At 40.0% G+C, this 27,546-nt stretch overlaps 1 protein-coding gene and 1 long non-coding RNA gene across 3 annotated transcripts in view; one reads left to right on the top strand and one right to left on the bottom strand.

Annotated features, from left to right (window-relative positions):
- The window catches only part of LOC141915408 (ubiquinone biosynthesis monooxygenase COQ6, mitochondrial-like), a 143,425-nt gene extending 116,578 nt beyond the window's left edge, over nucleotides 1-26,847 (top strand). For both annotated transcript variants that reach the window (XM_074806927.1, XM_074806925.1), the window contains exons 11-12: nucleotides 4,778-4,944; nucleotides 26,564-26,847. In XM_074806927.1, coding sequence (XP_074663028.1) covers nucleotides 4,778-4,944; nucleotides 26,564-26,605 — 209 coding nt within the window. In that variant the 3' untranslated portion in view covers nucleotides 26,606-26,847. The remainder of the gene's footprint in view (nucleotides 1-4,777; nucleotides 4,945-26,563) is intronic.
- On the bottom strand, nucleotides 10,136-12,696 carry LOC141914798 (uncharacterized). The gene is made up of 4 exons (XR_012620893.1): nucleotides 12,345-12,696; nucleotides 11,739-11,904; nucleotides 11,452-11,654; nucleotides 10,136-10,320 (listed from the first exon to the last, which is right to left on the bottom strand). It is a non-coding gene; the product is annotated as an uncharacterized LOC141914798 (long non-coding RNA).
- Nucleotides 26,848-27,546: the final 699 nt, after the last annotated feature.

Here is a 27,546-nt window from a genome sequence, read left to right as displayed (position 1 = left end):
TAGGGGCAGGTGATATGTCCACCCTTGTTGAAAAAGAGGTTAATAACCATCTTGAAGAAACTGCCAGGGCAAATTTCTTGTAAGCGAATTACGGCCTAAAGTATGTTGGAATGGTTTTTTAGCCCACTCGGGACTTAAGTTCCATCAAGCTATTGCGTTCACTTTTCATCCATCGTCCACTCGTTGATACGAATTACCGTTCGTCTGTCTGTAGAAGGAATCCAGTTATTTTGGGAAGTTTTGAAACCGCTTCAATGTATTGTTCTGATCTTTGGTTCATCCATGTATCTACTACCCTAAGCCCAAAAACTAGCCTGGTCAGATTCGAAATGGCAGACTTGTGGCTATTTTTGTTCGCCAACATCACTTTTTACACATTTGAGGTTCTTGATTTTGAAGATGCTTCAATCCATTATCTTGATCTTTCACGTATACTTGTCACCCCCTATGGTACATCATATGGCATGAGAAACATTGAGACAAGATGGCCGTGAAAAACATTGGGACAAGATGGTGACCTTTTTTGTGCCCAGAATGGTCAATTTTGTCTTGAATTCCAAGACCTGTTGCTTCCAAATGGTGTGCAATTTTCTATTGAAATTTGTATTGGGCATACTCTTGGAAGGCCCTCTAAACATATCGGACAGATCTTTTGATCAGTCAAGCTTGATGCAATTGACAGCCATCTTAGTGCCATCAGTCCTCATGTCTTATTAGGTCCCGAATGGACCCGCAGTTGAACTGAAACATTGTTTTTTAACCCATAAGCACTCAGGAATTTCACTACATAGTCTCTATATTACTACTCCTCATAGAATTCATGGGAAAATCCAAATTCATCACGACACAGAATCGCTCATTTCCAGTTTTCATAGCATCTATTACGAGTTTGTGTTATTTTGTAGTAGTTAACAGTCAAGGCTTTCATATGATATAATATGTGATGAGATGGGCCACCAAAATCGTGTCCTTTGGGTCCCCAAAACTCATCCAGACTTACTCGGATTTGAAATGAGCGTTCTGATCTGAAGAATTTCCTCTCTCTAAAATATCCAACTCCTTTATTAAATTACCTTGATCTTTCAGATATATTTGTATCCCCCAGGGGCCCGTCAGCATGAGATAAATTGGGTCGATCGGACTCAAGATGGCCATCCTGTGACCTTTTTTTGTGGCCAATTTTGGCCTGAACTCTTGAGTCCTGTAGATTCCTAACGGTTTGACATTTTTCATCGCAATTTGTGGTGTGTATTCTATGAAAAGGGATATTTAATGCAATTTTGTAACTACAATCAATTGCAAACTAGTAGCTCATGGCATTTTCTATGATTTTGGTGAGTTTCAAGGTCATCAGATTTTGTATATGGTCACCAGGGGGCGTTGAATAGTAGGATAACTTAGTATATTTCCATATTATATTGGTGCCTAGGCATATATTTTGTAACCACAATCAATAGCAAAGTTGTAGTTCTTGACATATTCTATCAATGAGTTGGTGAGTTTCAAGGTCTTTGGGTTTTGTATATGTGTCACCAGGGGGTGTTGAATATTAAAAGTGTTAGAATTTCGTGCTTTTGAAAGCATTCCCAAGTGGATATGGTGTCCCTGGCCCCTAGTTATATTTTTCATTAAATCATGACCCGAAATTCAGGAGATGGGAGATTTTTTCATAAACACTTGGAATTGAGAAGAATGTTAACCGTGCTAGTACGTCTCTCTTGCGGCTGGATTGGAATAGCATAAGCAATAAGCAATTATCATCAGTTCAAATAATTGGAATACGGCTATCTTTTTCTATCTTTTCTAAAGCACGGGTCATAATAATTTGCGTGGCCATTCATTTATTCAATAATCCGGCCCATAGCTAATTGTAGTATCATCACAATTTGTATTAGATAACAATTATAATGTAGATTTATTACATTAGAGTTAGTTTCTTTTTCTAAAATCAATAATTACATGCGCTAAAGTTGTTGTTCATATGATTCGCGAGATATGAAAATTCCCCCTTCTTTGTAATGATGTTTAACGGAAGAGTGATGAATGTCTGAAAATGTGTCTACGGAATACAGTGAACCTATCGGCTATGATTGCCACAGACATTTTTTAATCCTTTGCTCAGCCAAGTAAAGAACGAACTTTACTGCTAGCTTGGCTGAGTGAGACTGCCAGATTTAATCAGTCACTCGATCGAGTAGATCGGCAAATTCTATCATTTGTCACCGAGTAAAGAACATAATTTTTACTAAGCTTGGCCGAGTGGATTGTCGAATTCAATCAATCCCTTAGCCGAGTAAACAACTTTCTAATATGATGCCTGGCTGAGCAAATGGCCGAGTAACTTGTCAATTGGCATAATGATAGCCGTTACAGGTTGAGGTTTTAATATTACATTAACTGATATCTTTTAAACTGATCAAGATAGAACCTAAGTAAAAACATTTCTCAACAGAGAGACATGTGGCTTTCAGATGATATACGTTTGGTAGCAGTATTTTAGAAAACCAGGAGGGAATTTGTCACTACTTTGTTAAACTACACTGTTACTGTTACTGCTGTTAGTCCAGTCTCTAAATGTCCGAGTGTGCACTTGTTGTAAGAGCTCTGGCACCAATGATTTTTGGTATCTATGGAAACTCGAGAATCAATTGTTGTCTTCGTTGCCATAGCTTAGTTTGTGTCTTTTGTTTATAAATTACTTTAACCTATATTGCCCCTAGTTTGCCTTTGCTTACTTTACCATTGTTTTCCAGCGGTTATGTCATTACTTTTATCTATTCCCCATTCAATATTTTAATCACTCACTCTGTTTCTATTATTTTGGTCTTGTATGAATATCTTGTAATATTCTCCTGTTCTCGGTACGCCTGATGATGGCTAATAGTCTTTAGCCGAAACGTTGCGCAAATACATATACTTTTCTATTCAAGTTTCTCGTTTTGGCAGAATTTATTGTGGGATTACTGTCGTTATCGTTTTACATGGATATTGTGTATCTTCTCGTCTCATGGACCTTTATATGTCAATTGATTTGGAAGAACTGGCTAAAAAATTGCTTTAAATTCCGAGATATTAGTAACTCAATTTTTGAATTGGGGACGCCGGATCATGCGGGTACCAGTCAAACGGAAACCCTCACTTGCGCGGGGTGCAGTATCGTTAGCAAACTTGCTTCCACCAGCGGCCAGAACGGCTTAGCTTAGTGAATTCGAATCCCGAATTCAAATCTGCTGTATATTATTTTCAAGTTTTTTTCAGAAACATGTGTATGGAAAGTGACTATGTTTGTTTGTTAAGTTCAACATAATAGAAAAGTAAATACAACTTATCACTTTACCATATGTATGTATTTGTACAAAGGGTGTGGTTGAATATTCCACTTCAGGGAGAAATTGGCTGTACTCATAAAAATAATGGAGCAAGTTCATCCTAAGTGAAGATGATTTGTATCTGTTTAGTAGGATGTAAAGTTTTGGTGATAATAAACAGCCGATTCAGTGTTTTCAGTTTTCCATTTGACTGGTTTCTGGTGATGCGGCCCACTTCAAAACTTTAGTTACCAATATTTAAGAATCTAAAGCGATTTATAGGCCAGCTCTTCTAAATCAGTAAAAAAAGTCCACGCTTATCGGCTTCAACACCGGATATTGAAAAACCTTGATTTAATATATATGATGGTACCCTAGAATAGAGCCCCTCATGGGGGCCCCAATCCGCTACCCCATGTTTTACAGAAACCTGTCATTACAGTAACATTCCCATATGCTTCATTCATCCGAGAAAGTAAGCTCAATCAAAAACAGGGGGGCCGGGCCAGCTGGTCCCCCCATTGAATCCATGCCTGCTCTGGGGTCTTAGCGGTGGTATGGCATGTTTGCGTCCATGTGTTAGATTTCTTGTAAACACTCTACAAACCATGATTTTAGTCTGATCCTCTTCAAAATGGATATATTGTGTATGTTCATAAAATCTTGGACGACTTCGATATTTCTGCTGATTGAATAAAATCGGCAATCTTGGATCTGAAAATGCACATTTTGACTATCAACTCATATATAATTCCATGTAGACCTGTGACGGACTGGGCTTAACCGAGTCCGTATCCTTTGTTTGGTCAGTATTGGTTCTTAAACGTTAACCGTAAGACCGAAAGTGATATCTTGTTATCTTGGAGTAGAATAAAGGAGAGTTGTTCCTATATCTATTGTTCGAGTTTATCGGCTATGCATTTGAGATTTGATTTGACAGAGGCTATTCGTTACAGAGCCTCTTTTTATCGTATGAGAATGTGAAATGAGATGATATATAACCAAACTAGGTAATGTTGTCATCCAAGTTGGCCGACTCGTGGCCATCTTAGATTCTGAAATTAAACATTTGGTCATCTACTCGAAAGTTTTCCAGATAGTGCTTTCACATTTGATATGTAACTTAACTGACATAACCTATCACATGACCAAAAAGTAGGTCATCATGACATCATGAAATTATACATTTTGGTAATCCGCTCAAAAAATTAGAGCTTTTGTATTTATATGACATATGATTGTGACTTTACATAGCACCTGAACAAGCGGGCTTAGATGTATTCGCATCTTGTTATACAAAACTAAAACTGTAACAAGGATAAAGGGATCACATGCATATGTACTCAGTCTGCTTTGGCCCTCCTCCCTCCCCTAGACCAGCCTCAGATTTAATCTTATATCAGCCATAACTAATCAAGTAGTACTTAGCGTAGTCAAAACATTACTGAATTTCTTCCTTCATTTTGCAGGAGCTTTAACAAATCTAATAGAATATGAGACGTTGCGCCAGAGGCATGTCGTTCCGGTGATGGCAACAATTGATGGATTAAGTCGTTTGTATAATACATCTTTCAGTCCACTGGTGCTACTCCGGTCATTAGGTCTGCAAGCCACGAATTCTTCTAGTCTGATAAAGGTGAGAATCCCCAGTTCAAGTTGTTGAATGTATGGACTGAATGGAATACGGGATATCAACAAATTCAAGTTCTTGAATTACTCGTTTCATGGCGCTAGTGAGAACCGGAAATTGGAACCAAAATCCGCCATGTTCTAGTTCATTTGCAATAAAAATCTCTCGCTTCAAGTTTTTAGTTAGCGATATTTTACTTACTATACATAGGCACGCATAATCCTTTAAGTATGATATCCTGACAATGTGTTGAATTCGATAAAACCTCACTTTGAAAGCTAAAGATAACTAGAAATGTCAAAAAACTACGAAAAATCACAAATTTAGCGATGACTCTCGAAGCAGCTAACGAAAGTTATGATTGGTGCCTGGTGGCATCACTTTGTTGTTGAGTTTAAGACTCTAAGGTGAATTCATTGCAGGCTACACTGATAAATATGAAATAATATTGCGAAATAAAATTGATTTTAGAAGGACTACACTCGTGGATTCATAATAAGAATATGAAAAGTACCAGGACTCGAACCAACAATCGAAATTGGGCTGTCAAGTGCTGCCACCTGGCAACCAGTCTTTACATCTTCAGCCGTTGCAAAATGTTTTTTGATAATTTTAGGACACTAATAGTGATTTCTAGTCGTTGCAGTGAGGTTTTATCATATCCAACGTAGCGGTAGGATATCCTATCTAAAGGATTACACGTGACGATATATAGTAAGTAAAATATCGATCATTGAAAACTTGAAGCGAGAGATTTTCATTGCAAATGAACAAGAGCATGGAGGATTTAGGTTCCAATTTCCGGTTCTGACTAGCGCCATCAAACGAGTAATTCAAGAACTTGAATTTGTTGATATCCCGTATTGATCGATATCTTAATTATTGGCTTAATCGTATTTCAACAGAGTCTTTATAATGGCTCTATAGACCTGTTTGGAAATAGCTTGCTCACAAAATGTTGTGTATTGATACTCTTCTTTGCACCGAAAACTTTCTATGTGCGATTAGTGCCATTTAAAACTTTACTCAAGATGAAACGATGAGAAATGAATTCTGTGAAACATTATCGTGATCATGATTTTTTAAAAGTAATATACAGCTGCTAAAGTATGAAATGAAATACAACGAACATTTTTTCGCTACATAGCAGCGGTCTCGTGTAGCTGGCTTATACCTGTGCACCCAGTCTACTGTGGCAGAGTTCCCCTGCCGGGTTAGAATGATCTGTATCTGTAATGTGTCATTTCACTATGCTTTACCGTATGTGAGTTGGTGGAAATGCCACAGTGTATAGATAGATATATAGTTTATTTCCACAAGAAATTGTAACGAATCTTATATTTATAAAGGATGTTCCAATGTCACTGGTGCTCATTTAAAGCAAAGTTGCTTGTCAGGTATGAGACACCTATCCCTCACATGCATTCAAAACACATATACTCATCAGTCATACACACACTAACACAAAATTTACAAATGGCGGGAGAAGGAAAATATATATCATCTTAATATAATATGATATGAATTTGCAAAATACATCAGATAGCATGATATAAATATGGGGTCATTCATTTAGTAAGTACGCATGTTGAGGGAGAGGCCAAGGAGATGAACTTGTCATACTGAAAATGACCTGGGCTATTTTTAGCACACTCAAACACAATTTCAGAAGCCTGTAATTGCACTGCTAATGGGCGAATTGAACGCATTGAGCAAAAATATATTTCGTAATTTGTTATTCTTTATGGTGCGCAAAGTTGAAAGCCGTGGGTTTCATATTTTTTAAGAAATTAACCAAAAAGTTTCAAAAATTCGATTTATTTGAGCACATTTTTTATGCAGCATCTTTAACTTTCCAAAATTACGCATGTGAAAATTCATTGCTATTTGCATCGGAAGAACTTTATCTCGTCAAGATCCAACGCTTTGTTCGGTAGTTATGGGCTTTCAGAGACGAAACCCCCAAAATCTCGGTTATATATTGTTTGTGTTGACCCAGTTTGAACTCCGTCATGACATTATAGCATTCATTGAATATGTAAATGAGGTGGATCAGCAGGTGCGCTTTTTCGCTAAACAAAATGGCAGCACAATTGAAGAGGTTCATATTCATCAAAACTAGCGCGAATACTGATACTCAAGGCGTATGATATAACGATCTATTGTGTGCAATGTGTTCAATGATTCATCTAGTTTTGAAGTCCCGTGCATAAGGTAGCGTTGCATCAAGATATCTGGGGAAATTCTGGTTTCTAATTGCTGAAAAATCCGTGTTCGCACACAGCAGTTTCACTGATGATACTGATCAACTGATAGCATCTAATTTTTTAAGATGAGTCTGATATTTACACGACTTGAATAATTGTTTTATCATCTTAAATTGAAGTCGTTTTATTGACATTCGCATTAACGAACCATTTTGGAGTCTGATTATTTATATTAGTTTGTTAATCGTGGCACAGTGATGAGCGTTTCACGTTGGAAACAGTCGTGTAAAGTCGTGTAAGCAATATCGCCTTATACTCTCATGTTCACTGCGTGTATAAGGCTATCAGTTAAAGATAACGCGCGCCACTGTGTAGGTCGTGCATAACTGAGTGAAGATGTGTAAGCTAGCCTGCCTACTAAAAGCGATCCTATGATCCTCGGTCAGTAACCGGCACTGGCCTCAAATTTGCATAAACTTGGTCACTCATAGTTTTAGTTTTTATATGTCATTCCAGGGATGTATTAAAATTATGAACATTAATTTGTTGAGACAAAAATTCCCATAATCAATTTTTTGAAGTTTTCTCGTTAAAAAGTCAGTTATCACTGACCAAAATTAAGTACTTTTTGATAAACCGTATTTTTAGCCCACTTGGGACTTAAGTCCCAGCGGGCTATTGCGTTCACTTTTCGTCCATTCGTCTGTCCGTAGACGGAATCCAGTTATTTTGGGAAGTTTTGAAGACGCTTCAATGTAATGTCTTGATATTTGGGTTACACATGTGTCTACCTTAGACACATCTTCAGCCCAAAAACTGGCCCTGTCAGAATCAAGATGGCTGACTGGCAGCCATTGTTGTTTGCCAAAATCAGCACTTTTTATACATTTTTGGCGAATCGTAGGTTTGCCTATGCAAACGGTCAGGGGCCAGTTGCTCAAAGGTTGGTTAGAGTTAACTAGTGGATAGTTGACATAGTGACAATTAAAAGTTCATTGTTACTATGGTATCTATCCACTGGTTATCTTTAACCAACTTTTGAGCAACTAACCCCTGATGAAGCAGTTTTCATTGAAAATGTAATAGAGTACCGGTGTGTAGACAAGGCACAAACATTGGCTATTGAAAGAATAGTGTTGATTTTTGGTGTCATGGTTTAGCTTAATGAGTTCTCAAGCCCACAAAAATTTCATAGTGATCAAGTTATTTTTAGGGGACTTATTCTTGAAAAACACACAAAAACCCTGCTTTTTAGCACTAAGTAATGGCACGTTTTTATATATGACAATTTGCATGCTTGGAATTGAAATATATAAGTTCAATCCTTCCTGGAAGTGTCACCGTTTTTAGTTCGACTGATCTCAATGTACTTTTCGACCTACAGGCCTTCACTTTATAAACCCCCTAAATTTCCTCGCTTCTATTTATTTGAGTTGACCTTGTAACCTGAGCTACAATGAATGTGACATGCTGTTTGTGGGATACACGGAAAATTCTGGGAATTTCGGCGTTTCTGATGTAATTGGGAAAGCCCATTGGGAAAGCCTAATGTGAAACCCAAAACAAAATGGTGAGCATTTTATTCGACTAGGTATCGTACGTTTGCTTATAATTTGTTCGTTGTCACGAATATAAGCGAGTAGGCTGTTTAATTTCGGTTTATGCGCACCCAAAACTAAGCGAAATATCCCAAAAAGATGGCCATTTTGTTCCAGTTTGTTTACTTCTTTATGCAAATGAGCAGTGTGTACCATGTGATCTGGGTAAGTTTATTTTTCATGGGGAGAGTAAATTGCACACACGTGTTTCACTACGTGGGCACGGCCGCAATGGTTGCGCTATTATAGGCCTAAATCATTTTCAAACTGCATTGTTTTGATAGCTATGACAAAGCCATGTTTATTTACTAAAACAGCTTTCTTGGGTAAGATTGTGAGTTGTTGATTGGTCTCTTGGCGACAAGAAGCTGCTTCATCAATGATATAATTGACACATCCTTGCCTCATAGCGCATGTGTGCAATGGCTCATTTGCATAAAGAAATAAACAAATATGAACAAAATGGTGGTCTTTCTCGCCGATTTAAAACTCAATTTTTGAGAATATTCATCAATCCTTCAACTCGGTACAAAATTGATATAAAAACGATGATTTATCTGGACTGCCCAACCCTACTGATTCGATTAAGAGGTATGCACACCCAAAACTAAGCGAAATATCCCAAAAAGGTCGTGCAAAATAGAAATAAATAGACTTAAGTACATTTGTATATACGTGCATCAGCAGTCAGCCGCGTGTGCGCAAATATAGGTTACAGTATATGGCTGTGTGTGTTAGTAGTCACCTGAGCGAGTCTATATATAGCACAGTGACTCGGCAATGATAGTATATACACAGCACTCTCACACATCCGCAGGCGCATATAGTGTCAGCCTCATACATCTTCAATCCAAATAAATTCATATTTAGTATAATATTTTTGACAATATATGCACTCAATCACGTAATGGTGAGCCACAGGGCCTTTGGACCTTTATTGAAGTTTTTGAGGGAAATTGTGAAGACGCTTGATCTTTCGTATATATTTGTTTTACCCAAGGGCCCTTATGAAAATGGTTCACGTGTAATTGTAAATGAAAATACACGTGTATTTCAAGTACACGTGTAAAATTGGCCCAATTTTACACGTGTACTTTATCCCAATTACACGTGTACTTCATCCTAATTACACGTGTACTTCATCCAAATTACACGTGTATTACACGTGTACTTCATCCTAATTACACGTGTACTTCATCCTTATTACACGTGTACTTCATCCAAATTACACGTGTATTACACGTGTACTTCATCCTTATTACACGTGTTTTTCATCTTGTATTACACGTGTACTTTATCCTAATTACATGTGTATTTCATCCAATATTACACGTGTCTTACACGTGTACTTCATGCTAAATACATGTGTCTTCAATTGCTATTTTTTGTTGAATTCAAATCAAACCACCATGTGAGGACCATCTCCTTAATCCATGTGCTGTTTAGAATGAACGTACTCAAGAGATTCACATTTTCCATACTAACTGATTTATTCATCTTCATAAATTTTATAAATCTTTGAGTAATGGCATGTCTTATGTTGGCCTCTTTCGCACCCTTCTCCTTTTGACATTGTTCTGAAATGATAACCATTTGAAAAAAATTAAGCAAAAGTATAAAATGATTTCTTTACCCGGATAAATAATTCAACTTCAGCTGCTTGGGATGATGATTGAATTCTGTAGCTTTTTCTAAGAGTCTTCTGCATATAACAGTTAACAGTTTTTGCACTCTTCAATGACTTGATTTTAAGCCATATGGTGAAATGCTTGACAATCTGGAAATTTCAATGTTCAACGCCACCTGATGAAAAACAAGGGGTCTAGGGACACCATGCCCATATGGTTTCGAATGCTAACCAATCAACATAATAAAATAGAAACAGGACATTGAAACTCACCACTATCATAGAACATGTCACAAGCTACAATTTCATAATTGATCGATGTTATAAAGTATTCATAGGTACAAAAATAAATTAGACAAATTGTATATAATTCAATATTCAACTCCCCCTGGTGGTGAGAACAAAAACCTGGGTAACCCCAATTCCACATGAGATGAATACTACAACAGTGGTAACAATTATCAAATATCAAGACTATAAGTCAAAACCTGTCGATATTTTCCTTCAAAAACCTTTTTCTATCTGCGAATAAGAACTGATGACACTAAGATGGCTGCCAAATGTGTCACGCTTGACTGATCGAAAAATCTGTCTCGTATGTTTTAGATTGTTAAGAATGTACACCCATTACAAATTTCAAAGAAAAATTGCAAACCATTAGGCAGCTACAAGGCAAAAATGACCTTTTTGGGTACAAAAAAGGTCACATGATGGCCATCTTGTGTCAAGATTGAAGCATCTTCAAAATTTCCCTTGAAAACTTCAAAAAATTGCATAAGTGATGATTTTGGGGAACGAAAATAGCCAATGCAGTTGGCCATCTTGATTCGGACCAGTTTTGGGCTGGAGACATGGCTAGGATAGATATATGTATAACTTAAATATCAAGAGTATTAAAACAGACGAACAAAGGGTGAATGCAATAGCCCGAAACCCCATACTACCGTTTCACACCGTGAGACCTGTATTGACTAGTGCCCTTTTCATAAGAGCTGAACCCTCGTTCTTCCAGCTTGGATCCGCCCCTGTAAATCAACAACAAATGAACGCTAGCCATTATATATTGAATTCATGTACTTACGTATTATTTAGCTGACCCGGTTTGGGTCCAACTTTTTTTCTCATGGAAGACTTTCATTGCTTCGCATCCAGTCCAATGCCTTGACAATTAGTTCTTCTTTTAAATGAGTGGACGACAGCATGCATGCACCCAACAGTATTAGGTTTTCAGAATAATCAGCGTATGGCAGCAGCTGTTGTATCATTCAATAGTGAGTAGGCATCCTAAAATGAGAAGAATTTACAATGCTCACGCTGTAATCTATACTAAAACCATTTCGACGCTCATATAATCTATTATGTAAATACCTGATTTTCATCACACTGTCATTGTTGAGAAATCAGTGGAGCATTGAAGGCTCTCTCGCGCTAACATCATTTTCCAACAATCCCCTGGTGGACACATTTTTAAGCCAAAAAATGGGAATTCCAATTTTATAGTGTCGGTCTGGATCAATTCTTATTGGTGTAGACCCTATAAAGTTTGAAAAAAAATGGTCAAGAATTGATTGCACTAACGTCGTTTTTGCCGACAATCGAAACTCCGACAGCGACCTAATTTCATGTCCAGCATACAAATTTAATGGCGATGATGGGCGCACAACAAAATCAAAATGATCCTGCGGTTTTTAGATTGGATGAATAAACACCAAAGAAACTCCATTTTTATCCCTCACGATTGGAATGATCACTCACAATTTTTTCACTGGACATTCAATCATTTAAGGCCTACTAATAACTATAACTAATTCAAATTCAATTCAATACTAAAAATAAAGATTCTAGGCCTACAATATTTACTTAGTCATGTTAGTTTTCATTCCAATAAGCATATTCTTTTAGTGACCTTGTGGTGGCCTGAAGCCCAACACAATAAACCTTTACTTTACTACATGTACATAACAATAATCATACCTGAACAATCCACAACGCGTCCTTTAAACGCGGGATAATAAATCAAATGGCCTTCGACTTTTTCTGTTCCACTTCCATTCGAATCCACTCTAATGAATCTAATCATTCAATGATCCACTATGTGTTTCACCTCAAACAAAGAAGCAGTGTCACTTTTGGTCCAGTTGTCAATGATCCCCTATTATACATTGTCATCCATTAATGCGTTTTGCAATCATTATGAGAATATAATACTGAATAGATCGTGAAAGCCTGTGAAAACGGCGTGAAAACGTGTTGCTTAACAATGGCAATATGGCTGCCACCGCGCAGGGGTGCTTGGGAGTTTAATTGAAATAGATTATTTAATTATTAATAAGTTTTACATCAGCATTTTAGTTCTTTTAGAATTTAAGAATAATCGTGATAAGTGATATTTAATTAGTAAAAAAATTACTTATACTAAGTTATTATGAAGCTAAGGCAAAATCAATGAAGCTAAGGCAAAATCAATTAAGCAAGTTGAAAATAACGATTCAGCGAAGAAATGACGATCATTTTAATATACGCTGTATTATAAAAATAGACAAAAAGGTGCATGAATAAGGCCTGTTAGTATTTAATTCAACATTTAGATGAGATTATTTTGTCTAGGTTGTTTTTCTGTTCATTGAAAACCATTTAATCGGAGCTCGTCAGTTCGTCAGTGAGGTTTTCATTTTAGTAGTGTTCCAAAATGGAAGACAAATAACATAAAGATGCACTTTTTAGTGGAAAAATTACCCGTAAATATCGATGTATACCAACCGAATTCGTCTTTTGCAAGCATGGAGTTTGAAAAAGAAATTGCAAGTAGAAGGCCAGTTAAAATACGCGAGTAGGCCTACATGTTAAACATTTGGAGGTAAGATCATTTTAAATCTAAGCTAATCAAATTGACTTTATTGGTCCTTTTCAATGGTTTGACAGTTCAATAAAGTTGACAGGACAAACAAGAGACATGGAGAATTATGCTATTGCATAGGCCAATTGTTTAGTTTAATGTTAATGTTGTTAGTTTTCACAAGCGGGCTCAGTGCTAATTGAGGGGATGGCCTCTGTCTGTCTCAGTGTCTGTATATTGGACGATCGCATTGTACCACATACTTTTTATGTGTATAACATACAAAATATGGTGTATACATATATAATGGATAATGTATGATAGACAATGCTAGGTATTTCGTATATAAGCCCTTACAGACAAAAAATCCAGGTCCGATCTGGTACGTTATGCATGTTCATCGCAACAATAGGCTACGAAATCGCTAGCTGGAAACCAACCTACGTATAGGCCTACTGTAGCCTTAAGTTCTATATGCTTGGGAATAATTTATTCTCAAATTACTTCTTGTTTTGTAGTTTGTAATATGTTGCTAAATGATGGACATTTTGATTTTTCAAGAAGTCGATTTTGAGAATCTGGAAGATTTAAGAATTGAAAATGGCCACAATCAACCAATAATGCAGACAATGGTTGTGACGACGTAAGTTAGTAATACAGTGCCTTATGACTAAAGTGAATGCAATCATAATTGCCAATCTACTCATCCGATATGAACTTGACCAATCACCAAAATGTTTAATCTGTTTTGCAGCCACAGCTCATTGATGGAAATAGATGATCCTCTCCACACAAATGCTGAGGTGACCCTTCGTGGGGCTGTTACTACTATTATGATGTTCTCCCTCAAAGCTGGATCCACATCAACTGTTTTGACTGGATTGTTGGATCGGTTGAATTTACTGTTACTGAGAAGCGGTTCTACGCAGTTCTAAATGCCTATTTTGAAAAGATTTTCTCTATGTGCGGAGGTGAACAAATATTACTGCGCTGTATATAAGACATTATTCAAAAAACTGCAGGTATGATACAAATGTTCATTATGTGATATACGGTATGATAAGGCAACATTAGAGGAAAAAGGACATTTTTTGTGTATGGGCCTACAAGGAAAGCAGAACACTTGGAGCTGGTGACAGCAATATATTCAACATTTTTCATAAATAACATTGTAATTCGGGGCTTGGGCAGTCCCCTAAGCCTCTAGTTATCTTGATAATAAATGAAATATCCAAAATTTTTTGTTCAGATCATGATTTTTGTGAAACAGTTTTTGGATTTATTCAGAGGGCAACAAAGACATGTGCCTCATTCATACAGGATCCAATCTAGTCAATACAGGACAAACAACATGATTTTTTGACATGGCATCCTGGAAAAAACTACTAAATGAGGATCAAACAATTAAAAAGACAGGAGATTCCTTCAATTCTCCGAACATTACATGCAAAATCTTACTTTTTATGAAATCATGTGAAGCTAAATGATGTAATTACAAATTTTATTGCAGTTTACAAAAGTGACCAATTATGAGAAACAAGGTACATGTATAATTTTTTAGCCAAGGTACATGCATCCAGATTGCACATGTATTTCAGAAGCCACACATGAATTTACACGTGTTTTTAAAATACACGTCCTAAGTTACACGTATATTTCAAAATACACATCTTCAGTACACGTGTAATTCAAAATACATGTCCAAACTACACGTGTATTTTAGAAATACACGTGTTTTACACATGTACTTCAAAATACACGTCAAAAGTACACGTGTAATTTCATATTACACGTGTATTTAGCTAAATACACGTGTACCATTTTCATAAGGGGGCTCATCAGTATAAGAAAAATTGGGTCGATCGGACTCAAGATGGCCATCCTATGACCTTTTTAGTGCCCAAAAATGTCAATTTTGGCCGGAATTATGGGTCCTGTAGCTTCTTACTGGTTTGCCATTTCTCATTGCAATTTGTGATGGGTATTCTTTGGAAAGGGATGCTTTATATTTGAGACAGGTATTTTTCTTCAGCTAATTATGACACAATTGGCAGCCATCTTGGTGTCATCAGTACTCATTCATAGGTGGGAAAAGTTTTTCACATTATATTGATACCTAAGCACGAGTCAAGAAGAAAACACAATATCCATGTATGATGAATTTGTGATGGGTATTCTTTGGAAAGGGATGTTTTATACCTGAGACAGGCATTCTTGATCAGCCAATTGGCGGCCATCTTGGTGTCATCAGTACTCATTCATAGGTGGAAAACATTTTTCCACATTATATTCATACCTAAGCATATTGTGTTACTACAATCAATGGGAAAGTTGTAGCCCATAACTTGTTCTATGATTTTGGTGAGTTTCAAGGACATTAGTTATTCTATATGGTCACCAGTGGGCGTTGAATAGTAGAATAACTTAGTTTTTCCTTATTAGATTGGTACCTAGGCATATTTTGTTACCATGATCAATCGCAAAGTTGTAGTTCATGACATGTTCTATGATTGTGGAGAGTTTCAAGGTCATTGGGTTTTGCAAATGGTCACCAGGGGACGTTGAATAGTAAAGTAACTTAGTATTTCCATATTAAATTGGTAACGAGGCATATTTTGTTATCACAATCAATTACAAAATCGTTGCTGCTGACATGTTCTGTGATTGTTGTGGGTTTCAAGGTCATTGGTTTTTGTATATGGTCAACAGGGGGCGTTGAATATTGAAATTATTAGATTTTTGAGCATTTAAAACCACTTCCAAAGTGGGCATGGTGTCCCTGGACCCCTAATTCTCTTTTAATTTTCAATGGAATGAATTTATGCGTACTAGTAGCCTATACATGACAAATTTTTCACTTCACACCATTGGTCCTTTATTAACTCTACTGACCAAACAATGTCATCCTCCCCGCGGAAAATCTTAGTAATTAGAGCTAATTTCCACTGTAAACATGGAACCTGTGTGTCATTTATCAAAACAAACATTCCAGGTTTGATATTTTGATATTTATTGCCAACAGATTTATGAGATTCTCTCAAATTTATCAGGTACTCTTTGTGCCACTTATCCGAAAATTTATCTTGAAGTGTAACCAAGAATTTATATCGATTTTGCAACTCTTCGAAAATTCAAAAATTCCAATATTCAGGATCAGTGATATCAAACTCAGGTTGAGGTAAAGGTAGGGGCACACAAGTGTATTTTTTTGCCCAATCGCGGCGAATTTATAAATCGGCCGAAAAATCATAATCTTCTGGAGTAAAATTTGTATTTCTGAGGGATACTTATGTGGGGCACATATTAGAAGTTACCTCAGCTTGGGAACTATACCGCTAAACATTTTTTGGAATACCCGGTACCCTACTGTGGCACCGCCACGAGCAACGTGACTCAATTTCTTCCGAAACTCAGTGCAAAGAGCCGAGCGGGGAAGGCAGGCAGGAAACTCTTGTGCCCCACGTAAGTATCCCTCAGAAATACAAATTTTACTCCGGAGGTAGCAACGCGACTTGGGGTAAATCGGCACCTGAAAGTATGCATCCTTCAAATCAATCGACGTCGCCCATTGACTGGGGCTGAGCACCTGAACTACCTGCTGCGACGTGGTCATTCGAAACTTCGGCACCCTGAGTTGCTTGTTGAGAAGGGACAGGTCTAACACAGTGTGTAGGCCTCCTGAAGCCTTGGGCACTGTAAACACTTTTGAGTTCCAGCCCGGAGAGGACTCATTTTGAAAAGACTGGAGAGCGCCCTTCTGAAGCAACTCCTCGATTGCAGGGGTAATATGTGACTCTTGACCTCTCTTGCGTCGCATGTTTGGAGGCTGTCTCAGCAGGCGAGGCTTTGATTCAAATTGGAGACGGAAGCCTTTAGAGACTACTCTTGTGGCCCATCCGTCTCCAAACACATCGGACCAGCGGTCGGCTGCCATTTGGAGACAACAGCCCACTGGCCCGAGATCCTCAATGCTGCGATTTCCGAAAGGGTTTGGCGGAGGACTTTCCCCTATCCAAGACGAGTGTCCAGAAAAAGACGAATCCTGGCTCTGCAGAGGAACCGGGTGGCTACCGCACTAGCAGTCTGCACCGGCTTCCTCGGAATCTTGAAAGATCGATTAGACTTCGCCTGCGAATCCTTGATTTTTTGGTACTCCTCTGCCACTGGAGCACACAAGCCCGAAAAAAGGCGATTGAAGTGACCCAGTGGGGCCTGGAACAGAGAATCTTGGGTCACCTCTGGGAGCTTAGAGCCAAAATCCTTTATCAATGAGGTCCTTACCACCAGAATCATGTTAGCATGAGCCCTGATGGCAAGAAGAATCGCATGTGAAGCTGACCGTCCCAGAGACTGGATTATCCTATCCATACATGCCAGGGCAGACGCAACCTCTGAGGGATCCACCGTCTCCCTTTCCAGTAGGGACTGAACCTCCCTGGGCTCAACAATCAGTGACTGCAAGGCCAGATCCTGGAAACTCCCGATTCGTGTGATATTCTCCAGGAATGACACGGAAGAGACCACCCCCGCCTTAGGCATTTCAATGTTAAGGACGGGGGTGACCGAGGATGCGGACAAAATTGACCTAACATCCGCGTCGACTGTGCCATGCAATCATTCAGTTGACCCAGGCGTACTATAATAGGATGCTCTAAAACCGGGAATTGGCGGCTCAGTGAGGGTGAAAAACTTTCCCTGCTTGAGCCCGGACTCCGGCGCTGAGAGCATGAGAGTCCTGTGCGGAGGCAACATATGAGGCCATACACTCTGCCAGATCCAGACTTAGGTTTAGGCACGGTGGCGCCATGCTTGCAGAAAACCTCCTGTATGAGTGTGCCAAAAGGCCTATCCACTGGCGCCGAACAGTCAAAAGTAGTGGCGACCGAGCCCGAAGGGCTGGGCAGTCGGTCGAACATTACTGTCGAACGGGGATCGGTCAAACCGGATGGGATTGGAGGTGCAGACTCCCTAGATCTCCTAAAAAGATAAAGACCTCCTATGACGGCTCCTGTAAAATCATCGAGGACGCTCTCAGCTCCTACTCGAAGATCGGGACCTCGAGGAGGAGCTGGAACGGGAGCATGCCCTTCTTCGTCGATAACAGTCATACGCTTTCCTACTTGAAGAGGTCGAACCCGACGGCGAAGGGGAACGTCTCCTTTGCCCCGCTCCAAGGGAGCAACGCACTGGCGCGCTGGCTCGCTGAGAAAAACGTGACTCCGGTTTCCCTGTGGAGGCTGAAAATCCAGCCGAGCGACTCGAAACGAGCCCTGATTCGGGTCTTTCTGAAATCCCGATTCGGGACAATTCGAGGTTTTTAATAGGTTCAGCCTCGGAACCCGGGCCCAGATGAGAACGGGTAGCCGGGACCGAAGCACAGACGGTTTATCCTGTGCCGCCTCGTTTAGGCCAGACCGGGACCCAGGGGAAGGTTACAACTGGGACGGGACTGGCTGAATTCCTATGGACGAAACCGGGAACTGGTTCGGACCGAGGTTTAATGGCCTGTTGGACCACTGTCGCAGCTGGAGTGACGGTGGCGGTTGGCCGAGCCCTGACGACTCCACAACTTTCTTAGCCCTCTTGCTGCGGGATTGTCGCACCGAACTTTTGGTCAAGGGCTCCCGCCAGGGAACGCCGGCCTGCACCCCTACTGGAGGTTGAACCGCGCCACTAGGAGAGGAGGTACTGAACGATTTATAAACCCGAGAACGGGTTTTCTTATCTCTAGAATCCGACATATTTATCGGTTGTCAAACTAGACTGACTACCAGATTTAAGGTATGCTACTTCCAAATACGCTCGAGTCAAACTATCGCCAAATACGTGTAGTTCTAAATCAGTAGGTTGTAAATTTGTAAATTTTGTAACTTTCTTCAAAACCTCATATCCAAAGCGCGGCACATGTTTACCTTAATAGAAAACCATTGAGTACAAATATCATTTCGTTACAAATCATCCCAACCATATGACTGTTTCCACAAATTCTGAAGTAGTAATTTTGAGGGAGAGTTACGGGAGTCAAAAAACTAAGAGAATAATAGATTTTGGCAGTCCTCTTAAAAATATCACGTTTTGTGATGTGAGACTCCTCTACTACCACTTGCATTTGATATGCGGTCAAATCTCTATCAGTGTCTCACATGAGACCAAAATTATTTACAAAACGAGAAGGCTCAAGTACAACGTCGCGTTTGGTAGGACCACGTAGTTGTGAATTGTTCGATGCCCAGCACCGAAAATTGAAATTAGCGTTTTCCTTTAGTGATCTCGCTTCTTTATAGAACTGAATTACATCTGACACAAGAGTTGACGCTTGTACTGATGTACTGTTTGGCCCCCAGACATGTGGCATGCAGGCCCACCGACGCGTGGACACGCCCTGGTGCCCATGAACCAAACCCCCAGCTATGGGTAAATAATTCAACTGCCTTGTTGATATCTCGGGAGAGAAGAAGGCTAAGGGAGATAACCCCAACAGAAAACCCGGAGTGGAGTCCTGTAGGCGGTCAGACAGCACATTGTGCCCCTTTCCGGCAACTCCTACAGCTTTGCTGGTACCGAGCGTATTGGGCATACCTTTCCCTTGGAGACTACCAGCAATGCCGAGAGAGGGGCTTTTGACGTCCGGGCAGCCCAACAGCTCTTTAAAACTAGCCCAGGCTATGCAGCGACCTGGAGAGGCTACTCCAGTAACTTCGCAAGATGTTGACACAACACGGGTTATGGCAGTTACCGGTTAAAAACTCCACTCCGATTGGCGTAGGACAGAGTGCCTAGGGCCATTTCCAACGGTGGGAGAGATCATCGCGTCTCACTGGACAGCTACCGCCCGCCTCAAGCTGGGCAGCCCCCAGCCAGTAAGGTGCTGTCCTGCCACAGCTTACATGCTCCACTGGGTGCGTGGGGCTCAGAGATATCCTCGAAAAGCAAGCTGTAAATCTACGCACCAAGCAACTACAAGAGAAACAGTAAATAACCTCCAGCTATGCGATTTGCCAGTTGGAACGTTCGCACCATGTGCACCGGCCTAACTCACGATCTCCACCAGATTGATGACGCTCTTAAAACCGCTGTTATCAACAGAGAGCTGGATAGACTGAACATCGACATTGCATGCCTCCAAGAAACTAGGCTTGCAGACAGCGGCTCTATCCAAGAAATGACTACACCTTCTTTTGGCAAGACTTATCTGCAGATGCCCCTAGACAGCACGGCGTCGGATTTGCAGCGAAAAATTCCCTCTTGCTAAGTATGACTACACCAAGTGGAGGTACAGAAAGGCTACTATCTCTCAGGATGTTGACCACAGCCGGGTACAAAGATATATTATGTACCTATGCCCTGACTCTCCACTCAACGCCAGAGTCCAAAGATCAGTTCTATGAGTCCCTGGACAGAGAGATAAGCAGGATACCCTTCAACGAATGCTTATACATATTGGGTGACTTCAACGCCAGAGTTGGAGCTGACCAGGAGTCTTGGCCTTCCTGCAATGGACATCATGGCATTGGCATGATGAACGACAATGGTCAACGTCTACTAGAACTCTGTTGCCACCATGGTCTGTGTGTCACTAACACTTTCTTCAAGAGCAAGGATCATCATAAAGTCTCATGGAAACACCCTAGGTCTGACCACTGGCACCAACTGGATCTGATACTCACCAGACGCGCAGACTTGAACTCGGTCCTCCAACACCCGCAGTTATCACAGTGCAGATTGCGACATGGACCACTCTCTCGTCAGCACCAAAGTAAGGATGTCACCAAGGAGAATCCACCATACTAAACTCAAGAGCCGGCCTCGTATTAACACATGCCAGACAACCAATGAAGATAGAGTGCAACTGTTTGAGCATGCTTTCCATGAGAACTATAGCAATCCACTAAACAGCGAAGGTATTGACCCAAATTGGGTACACCTGCGTGACGCCATCTATGCCTCATCAGTATCTGCATTCGGAATGAAAGAACGCAGGAATGCAGACGCTAATTGAGAGGCGATGCAACCACTCACCATCGCCAAAAAGGAAGCACTTCTAGCTTACAAGAAAAAGCCCAGCGCTAGCACACTCTCTGCCCTCCGCAGAGCTGGCACAACAGATGGCTGGGCGTTGCGCAAATAATCATTGGATGAACCTATGCTCCAGGATCCAGACTGCTTCCGACATGGGCAACATCAAAGGGATGTACGAGAGCATCAAAGTGGCTACTGGCCCAACATGTACCAAGACTGCTCCACTCAAAACAAAATCTGGAGAACCTATCTCTGACCCAAACAAGCAGCTTGAACGTTGGGTTGAACATTATCTGGAACTGTACTCCACGGAGAATGTTGAATCAGACGAAGCCCTCAACGCTTTACCAAATCACCCAGTTATGAACGTACTCGACGCTCTACCAACCATGGCAGAGCTAAATAAAGCAATCGACTCCCTAAAGCCTGGTAAAGCACCAGGTAGTGACGGAATCCCACCTGAAGTCCTGAAGTGCGGAAAAGATACTCTTCTGCCACATCTACACAAACTTCTCTGTCTCTACTGGAACCAAGGCTATGTACCCCAGGACATGCGTGACTCGCAGTTGTGACACTGTATAAGAACAAAGGCGACCACAGTGATTGCAACAATTACCGCGGCATTTCCCTACTGAGCATAGTAGGCAAAGTCTTTGCACGTGTTTGCCTGTCCAGGCTCCAGGTCCTCGCCTCACACGTCTACCCAGAGTCTCAATGCGGCTTCAGAGCAGGCAGATCAACTGCGGACATGATTTTCTCCCTAAGGCAAATGCAGGAGAAGTGCCGCGAACAACGGAAACCACTGTACATGGCCTTCATTGATCTGACCAAGGCATTCGACTTAGTTAGCAGAAGCGGTCTGTTTAAACTCTTGCAGAAGGCAGGCTGTCCCCCGAAGCTGCTCCAACTAATCGTGTCCTTCCACGAAGACATGCAGAGTACAGTTCGGTTCAATGGCGCCACTTCAGATCCATTCAGAGTTAGCAGTGGAGTGAATGAAACAAGGCTGTGTGTTAGCACCCACCCTCTTCGGCATCTTCTCCATGGTCCTCAAGTACGCATTCGAGGATTGCCCGGGGGCATCTACATCCGCACTAGATCCGATGGCTAATTATTCAACATTGCCAGACTGCGAGCAGACACCAAAACTTGGGAAGTTCTCATCCATGACTTGCTGTTTGCAGATGATGCTGCACTCATCTCGTTAAGCGAAGCAGGACTACAACACCTAGTCAGTCGCTTGTCATTCGCTTGCAAACAGTTTGGGCTAACCATCGGTCTGAAGAAGACCAACATCATGGCTCAGGATGTCGATGCTGTCCCTGAAATTTCCATTGACAACAACCTGCTTGAGGTAGTGGACACCTTCACTTATCTCGGGTCAAAAATCTCCAGTTCCTTCTCTCTGGACACCGAGATCCCATCTAGAATTGCGAAGGCCACAGCCACAATGGCCAGATTGAAAAACCAGGTCTGGACAAACTGCCAACTATCCGTGAAAACCAAGATGCATGTCTACCAGGCATGCGTTCTCGGCACTCTCCTCTATGGCAGCGAGACTTGGTCTTCATATTCATACCAGGAGAGGCGCCTTAACAGCTTCCACATGCGATGCTTGAGACGGATCTTGCGAATAGATTGGAAGGACAGAGTCACCGAAGTTCTCGAAAGAGCCGAGTCACACAGTATCCCTGTGCTGCTCATGCAAAGACGCTTAAGATGGCTGGGCCATGTCAGAAGAATGGATTAAGGGTGCATCCCAAAAGTCCTATACGGGGAACTCAAGCACGGTACCCGTGCAGCTGGAAGACCCAAACTCAGATTCAAGAATGTCTGCAAACGGGACATGAAAGCAATGGCAATTAACCCTAACACTTGGGAAAGTGTTGGTTGGGCTAGTGCCGTGGCAGCAGGTGTTCGTGTTGCTGAACATGCCAGATCTGAGAGTCTGTCAACCAAGCGCATCCGTAGGAAGCCAAGAGCAGCAGAACCCAGAACTCCCACTGCCTTCATCTGCTGTCAATGCAACCGTGACTGCTATTCGAGAGTCGGCCTCCTTAGCCACACTAGATCTTGAAGATGTTCCAGCGCTGCGCATTCGTCTCCTTAGACGGAAGGATGCCAGAAAAAAAAAGAGGTTATTCGTAAATTTACCTTCAAAATTATTTCTGAGATGATATATAATTGTGCTATTTAGCATGAACGGCGAACATATCGACCAAAAAGAACTCTTTTAAAGCGATAAACCTCAAATATACTTTCTGCATCTTTAGAAAAAAACGCGTAGAATCACAATCCGATTTAACCAATGTGTAAAAACGCTTTTTCGATATCGTTGGTTACCGCATTGTTAAATAATCAAACCGTATGAGAATAGAAGTGACTTTATTGAGAAGGCAAGGCCCTGACTCCACGGTTCCTGGACTTCGGTGAAAAAGCTGTAACGGTGAAACGCTGAAAGAGAATTCCCGAAATATGCTGAAATTTCAGGGAATTCCCTAAAAACGCTGAAATCGTGCTAGGAACCGACGATACACGTTTTGAAAAATTTTACGGGCCCGGTGTCTGCTGCCGAGTCCTAAACTGTGCTTTAGTCTTTACCAAATTTTCGGGTTATAGAGATATGCCTACGGCTTCGGCTCCCTTCAACATTTTCAACTGGCATCAGACCACAATTTATAAATGTTGCCATAATTTCGGCAAATGGGATAGGTAACGAATTTCGGTTATATGTATGAAATCCGTTGGTCCTGAGAGGCAGAATGATGATGAAAAAAGGAATTTCATGGACCTCTTTTGCTCGGAGTATGGGTACCAAACACGGTGGGGCATTCGGCTCGGATGCACTGGCATACCTGTACTGGGTTACCCCTCCTCTTCCATTGAATGAGGAGGAACAATTATTGTTCAGGACACACTGTGTAACATGATACTTACTTGCCAAAATTTCATCAAAACTACATCAGTTCCAAAAACTACCATCATGCTTCCCCACAATGGAAAATTAAATAAATAATATTCTACTCCATTTATTTACATTTCATCTATCTGTGCATCATGATATAAATTGTTGTTATTGTTTTATGTGCATGTACCGTATTTGCTAACAATGAAATTGTCACTTCATTTGAATAGATTCTTAACTACAGTAATTCTAATTCTCAATTTTTTTTATTATTGTTTGGTATTTCCTTGCAACCTCTCATTTCCACGTTTCATACAAGAAGTAGTTGAATGAAAGTACAGTTAAGCTGAACCTGACAACCCATAATAAGGGCTAGCATCAAAATTTGATTATTTCCATATTATTTTCGGTGTCATTGAAATTTGTGAATAAAGGTTCAACGGTCATTGTACTTAGCATAGCTTGGATTAGGTTTCATATTTCTACATTTTCTACAAGGTGGAGCTTTAAAGGGTCGTCCCCGGGTAGAGGTCACAACTTTACTTTCTCAACTTGCTGGAGACTACCATCTGCATTCATGCCTCGAACAACATTTTCCCATACATAGGCTTGGCTTTAGTGTAGATGAAGGCTAGGCACTGCGCATTGTGGATTAACTGGAACTACCCTCAAAATGAAACGAGTCAGTTTCCTCCAGCCCGTCGAGGTCCCCATTGTTGCGATAATTTGCGCTCATTTTTGCTCTCTGCTCTCAATTGTTGTGTTCAAAAAATTCAATAATCACTGGCAAAAATCTGCATTTCATTTCCTTTAGAATGGTGTATTAATGAAGTGAATCAAGCAAGGGACTGCAGAGCTATATCATATTCAATCAAAACTTATGAAATTAGTGCAAATTATCGCAACAATGGGAACCTCGATGGACCGCCACAAAATGGCACCTAGAAACTGGAAACTTCTTTATTGTAGTAATAATCACTTGTGAGAAATGTCGATATGATCTGGCGCGTAATGTATGAGTTGTGCGAATTGACGTCCTTTAAATTCATTAATTGTTTCATTATCAGAAGGCACAGGTAATGGTTTAGGCCGGTACAACTAAAGCTTCGACTTCTAAAGTGGATCCATCTGTACGCATTATGTTAATTTCTACAATATCGTAGTCGAAGTTGCCCGAAAAGTACACAAATTCAAATCGACATTTTTAGCCCACTTGGGACTTTAGTCCCAGCATAGCATTTAGTATATATACTTAGTATAGGAGAAACAGGTCGGAATCTTAATCAACGCATAAAAGAGCATAAATTAGATGTAAAAAACTTTTAACCTGAAAGCGGAGTTGCTAGTCATGTTTTTCAGACTTCACACAATTTTGATTTTGCTAATGCTGAATTAGTTTACCCTTGCAGCGATAAAACTAGAAGACATATTTTGGAATCTGCATTAATTATTGAAAATTCGAACAACGTTGTAAACCTTAACAATGGTTTTTCACCCCATAATAAACTTATATCAAAATTCCTCTGTAAACTGGTTAAACTCAACACTTGATTTCCCCTTTGATTATTTGTTATTTGTTCTCTCATCAATTTCGTCTCTGACTTAACTTGTATTCACCTTTGTTTTAATTTAAGTGCCCCCTTTCTTTTTACTACTGACTTTAAGTTTCATTTATATTTATACTCACTATTGTTGTTTATAATCACCCCTTAGTTTGCTTCCCTTTAATCTATTTTAGCGTGTAACTGTTTCTACGTTAATTTTCCTTTAGTTTGTATCATCTCTGATTACTTGAATTAGTCTCTTTGTCTCTGGATTGTATATATATCTCATAATTTCTGTAGTATCTCATTATTCCTGAAGATGACTATTAGGATATAGTCGAAACGTTGAAATAAACTACTATCTCGAAGTTTCATTTTCGGACTTTTTATTATCATTGTGGGATTCTCTCCTCATCGCGTCAACACGGATATTGTGTTTACCTATCGTAATATACTATATACCGGTACATACATGTGCAGATTTCTGTTCTGCTAGTAGTGAAACACCACTGGCCAACTGCCTGTCAATCAAAATTATCATTTCTATTGACATATCATTTCGATTGACATAGGATTCTGACAGTAGCATTAACGGTCCACAATTTTCAGTCATTCTTACTAACATGAGAGTCAATCTTGGACAATATTTTATGTTTTACTGACAATATTGTTGGTAATAATTGATAACTCTGTTCTGCTGTTGGTGAAATTTTGTTCAGATGATAATGAGAAAAGGCATTTTGATCTGAGTCAGACTGAGTCCAACCTCATCGTATATTTTGAACGTATATTATATCTTATTCCCAAATTGACCCACAGGAATTGACTGACAAGTGTGTATATCAGAGCTACCAGTTTCCAACTCATGTATATTTAACTGTATTTTCAGGATAAGATAATGGAATATGCAATGAAAGGGATCCAGCTCTGATTCGGAATAGTTGAAATCCTGGAATTTTTGTTCCGTTTTCCATGAAATTGAGGCTATAGGCGAGGTTGGCAGTAATTCAGGGTCGTTATTAAATCGAAGTATGACTGTACAGACAAATAGACGAAATGTTGATTTTTGCGGGAATTGCCCCCATACATGTTGATTGTGTCTCTATATGGAAAAAATTACAGAAAAGTCAATGCTTTCTTTGTGCAACTGAATTTGTGGAATAAAGATTGGTACATACATAAGTTCATTTTTGGTTACATATCTACATCCCTCATTAATGCTTAATAATTGATATATAAAGCAGGTAGCAATCTGCAGACAAAAGCCTTGCAATATTTTAATGTTTACTGTATAATTACCCCAATTTTCTAGGTAGACAGCTCAGTTTGGATGTCTTCAATGATTGTTTTGATATAAGGTTTATACATGTATCTGCCCTAGCTACAACTGCTGCAGATTAGACTTTTAATCAGAATCAAGAATCTGCACTTTTTCCACACTTTTAAAGTTTTCAAGGGTAAATTTGAAGACGCTTTAATCGCCTTTTTTATATTTCGTATCTATATGAATCCCTGAAGGGTCTATCATCGGAATTTGGCCAGTCGAACACTAGATGGCTATCCTATGGCCTTGTTTGAGCCCTTTTAAAAGAGGTCATTTTGGTTGAATTCTGAGAACAGAATATGGTTTTAGTAACAGCGCATCCCCTAGTATCAAATATCTCCAAAACTACTTGGGTAGTAGTTTCGAATGCTCAAAATCTAACAATTTCAATATTCAACGCTCCCTAGTGACCATACTAAATCCAATGACCTCGAAACTCACGACAATCATAGAGCATGTCACCTACAATTTTGCAATGGTGACAAAATTGGCTAATGTAATAAGGTTATACTAAATTATTCTTCTATTCTACGCCTCCTGGTGACCAT

Source organism: Tubulanus polymorphus, chromosome 1 (assembly GCF_964204645.1).
Source record: "Tubulanus polymorphus chromosome 1, tnTubPoly1.2, whole genome shotgun sequence".
Taxonomy (NCBI): Eukaryota; Metazoa; Nemertea; class Palaeonemertea; order Tubulaniformes; family Tubulanidae; genus Tubulanus; species Tubulanus polymorphus.
This window is presented reverse-complemented; position numbering and strand designations above follow the sequence as displayed.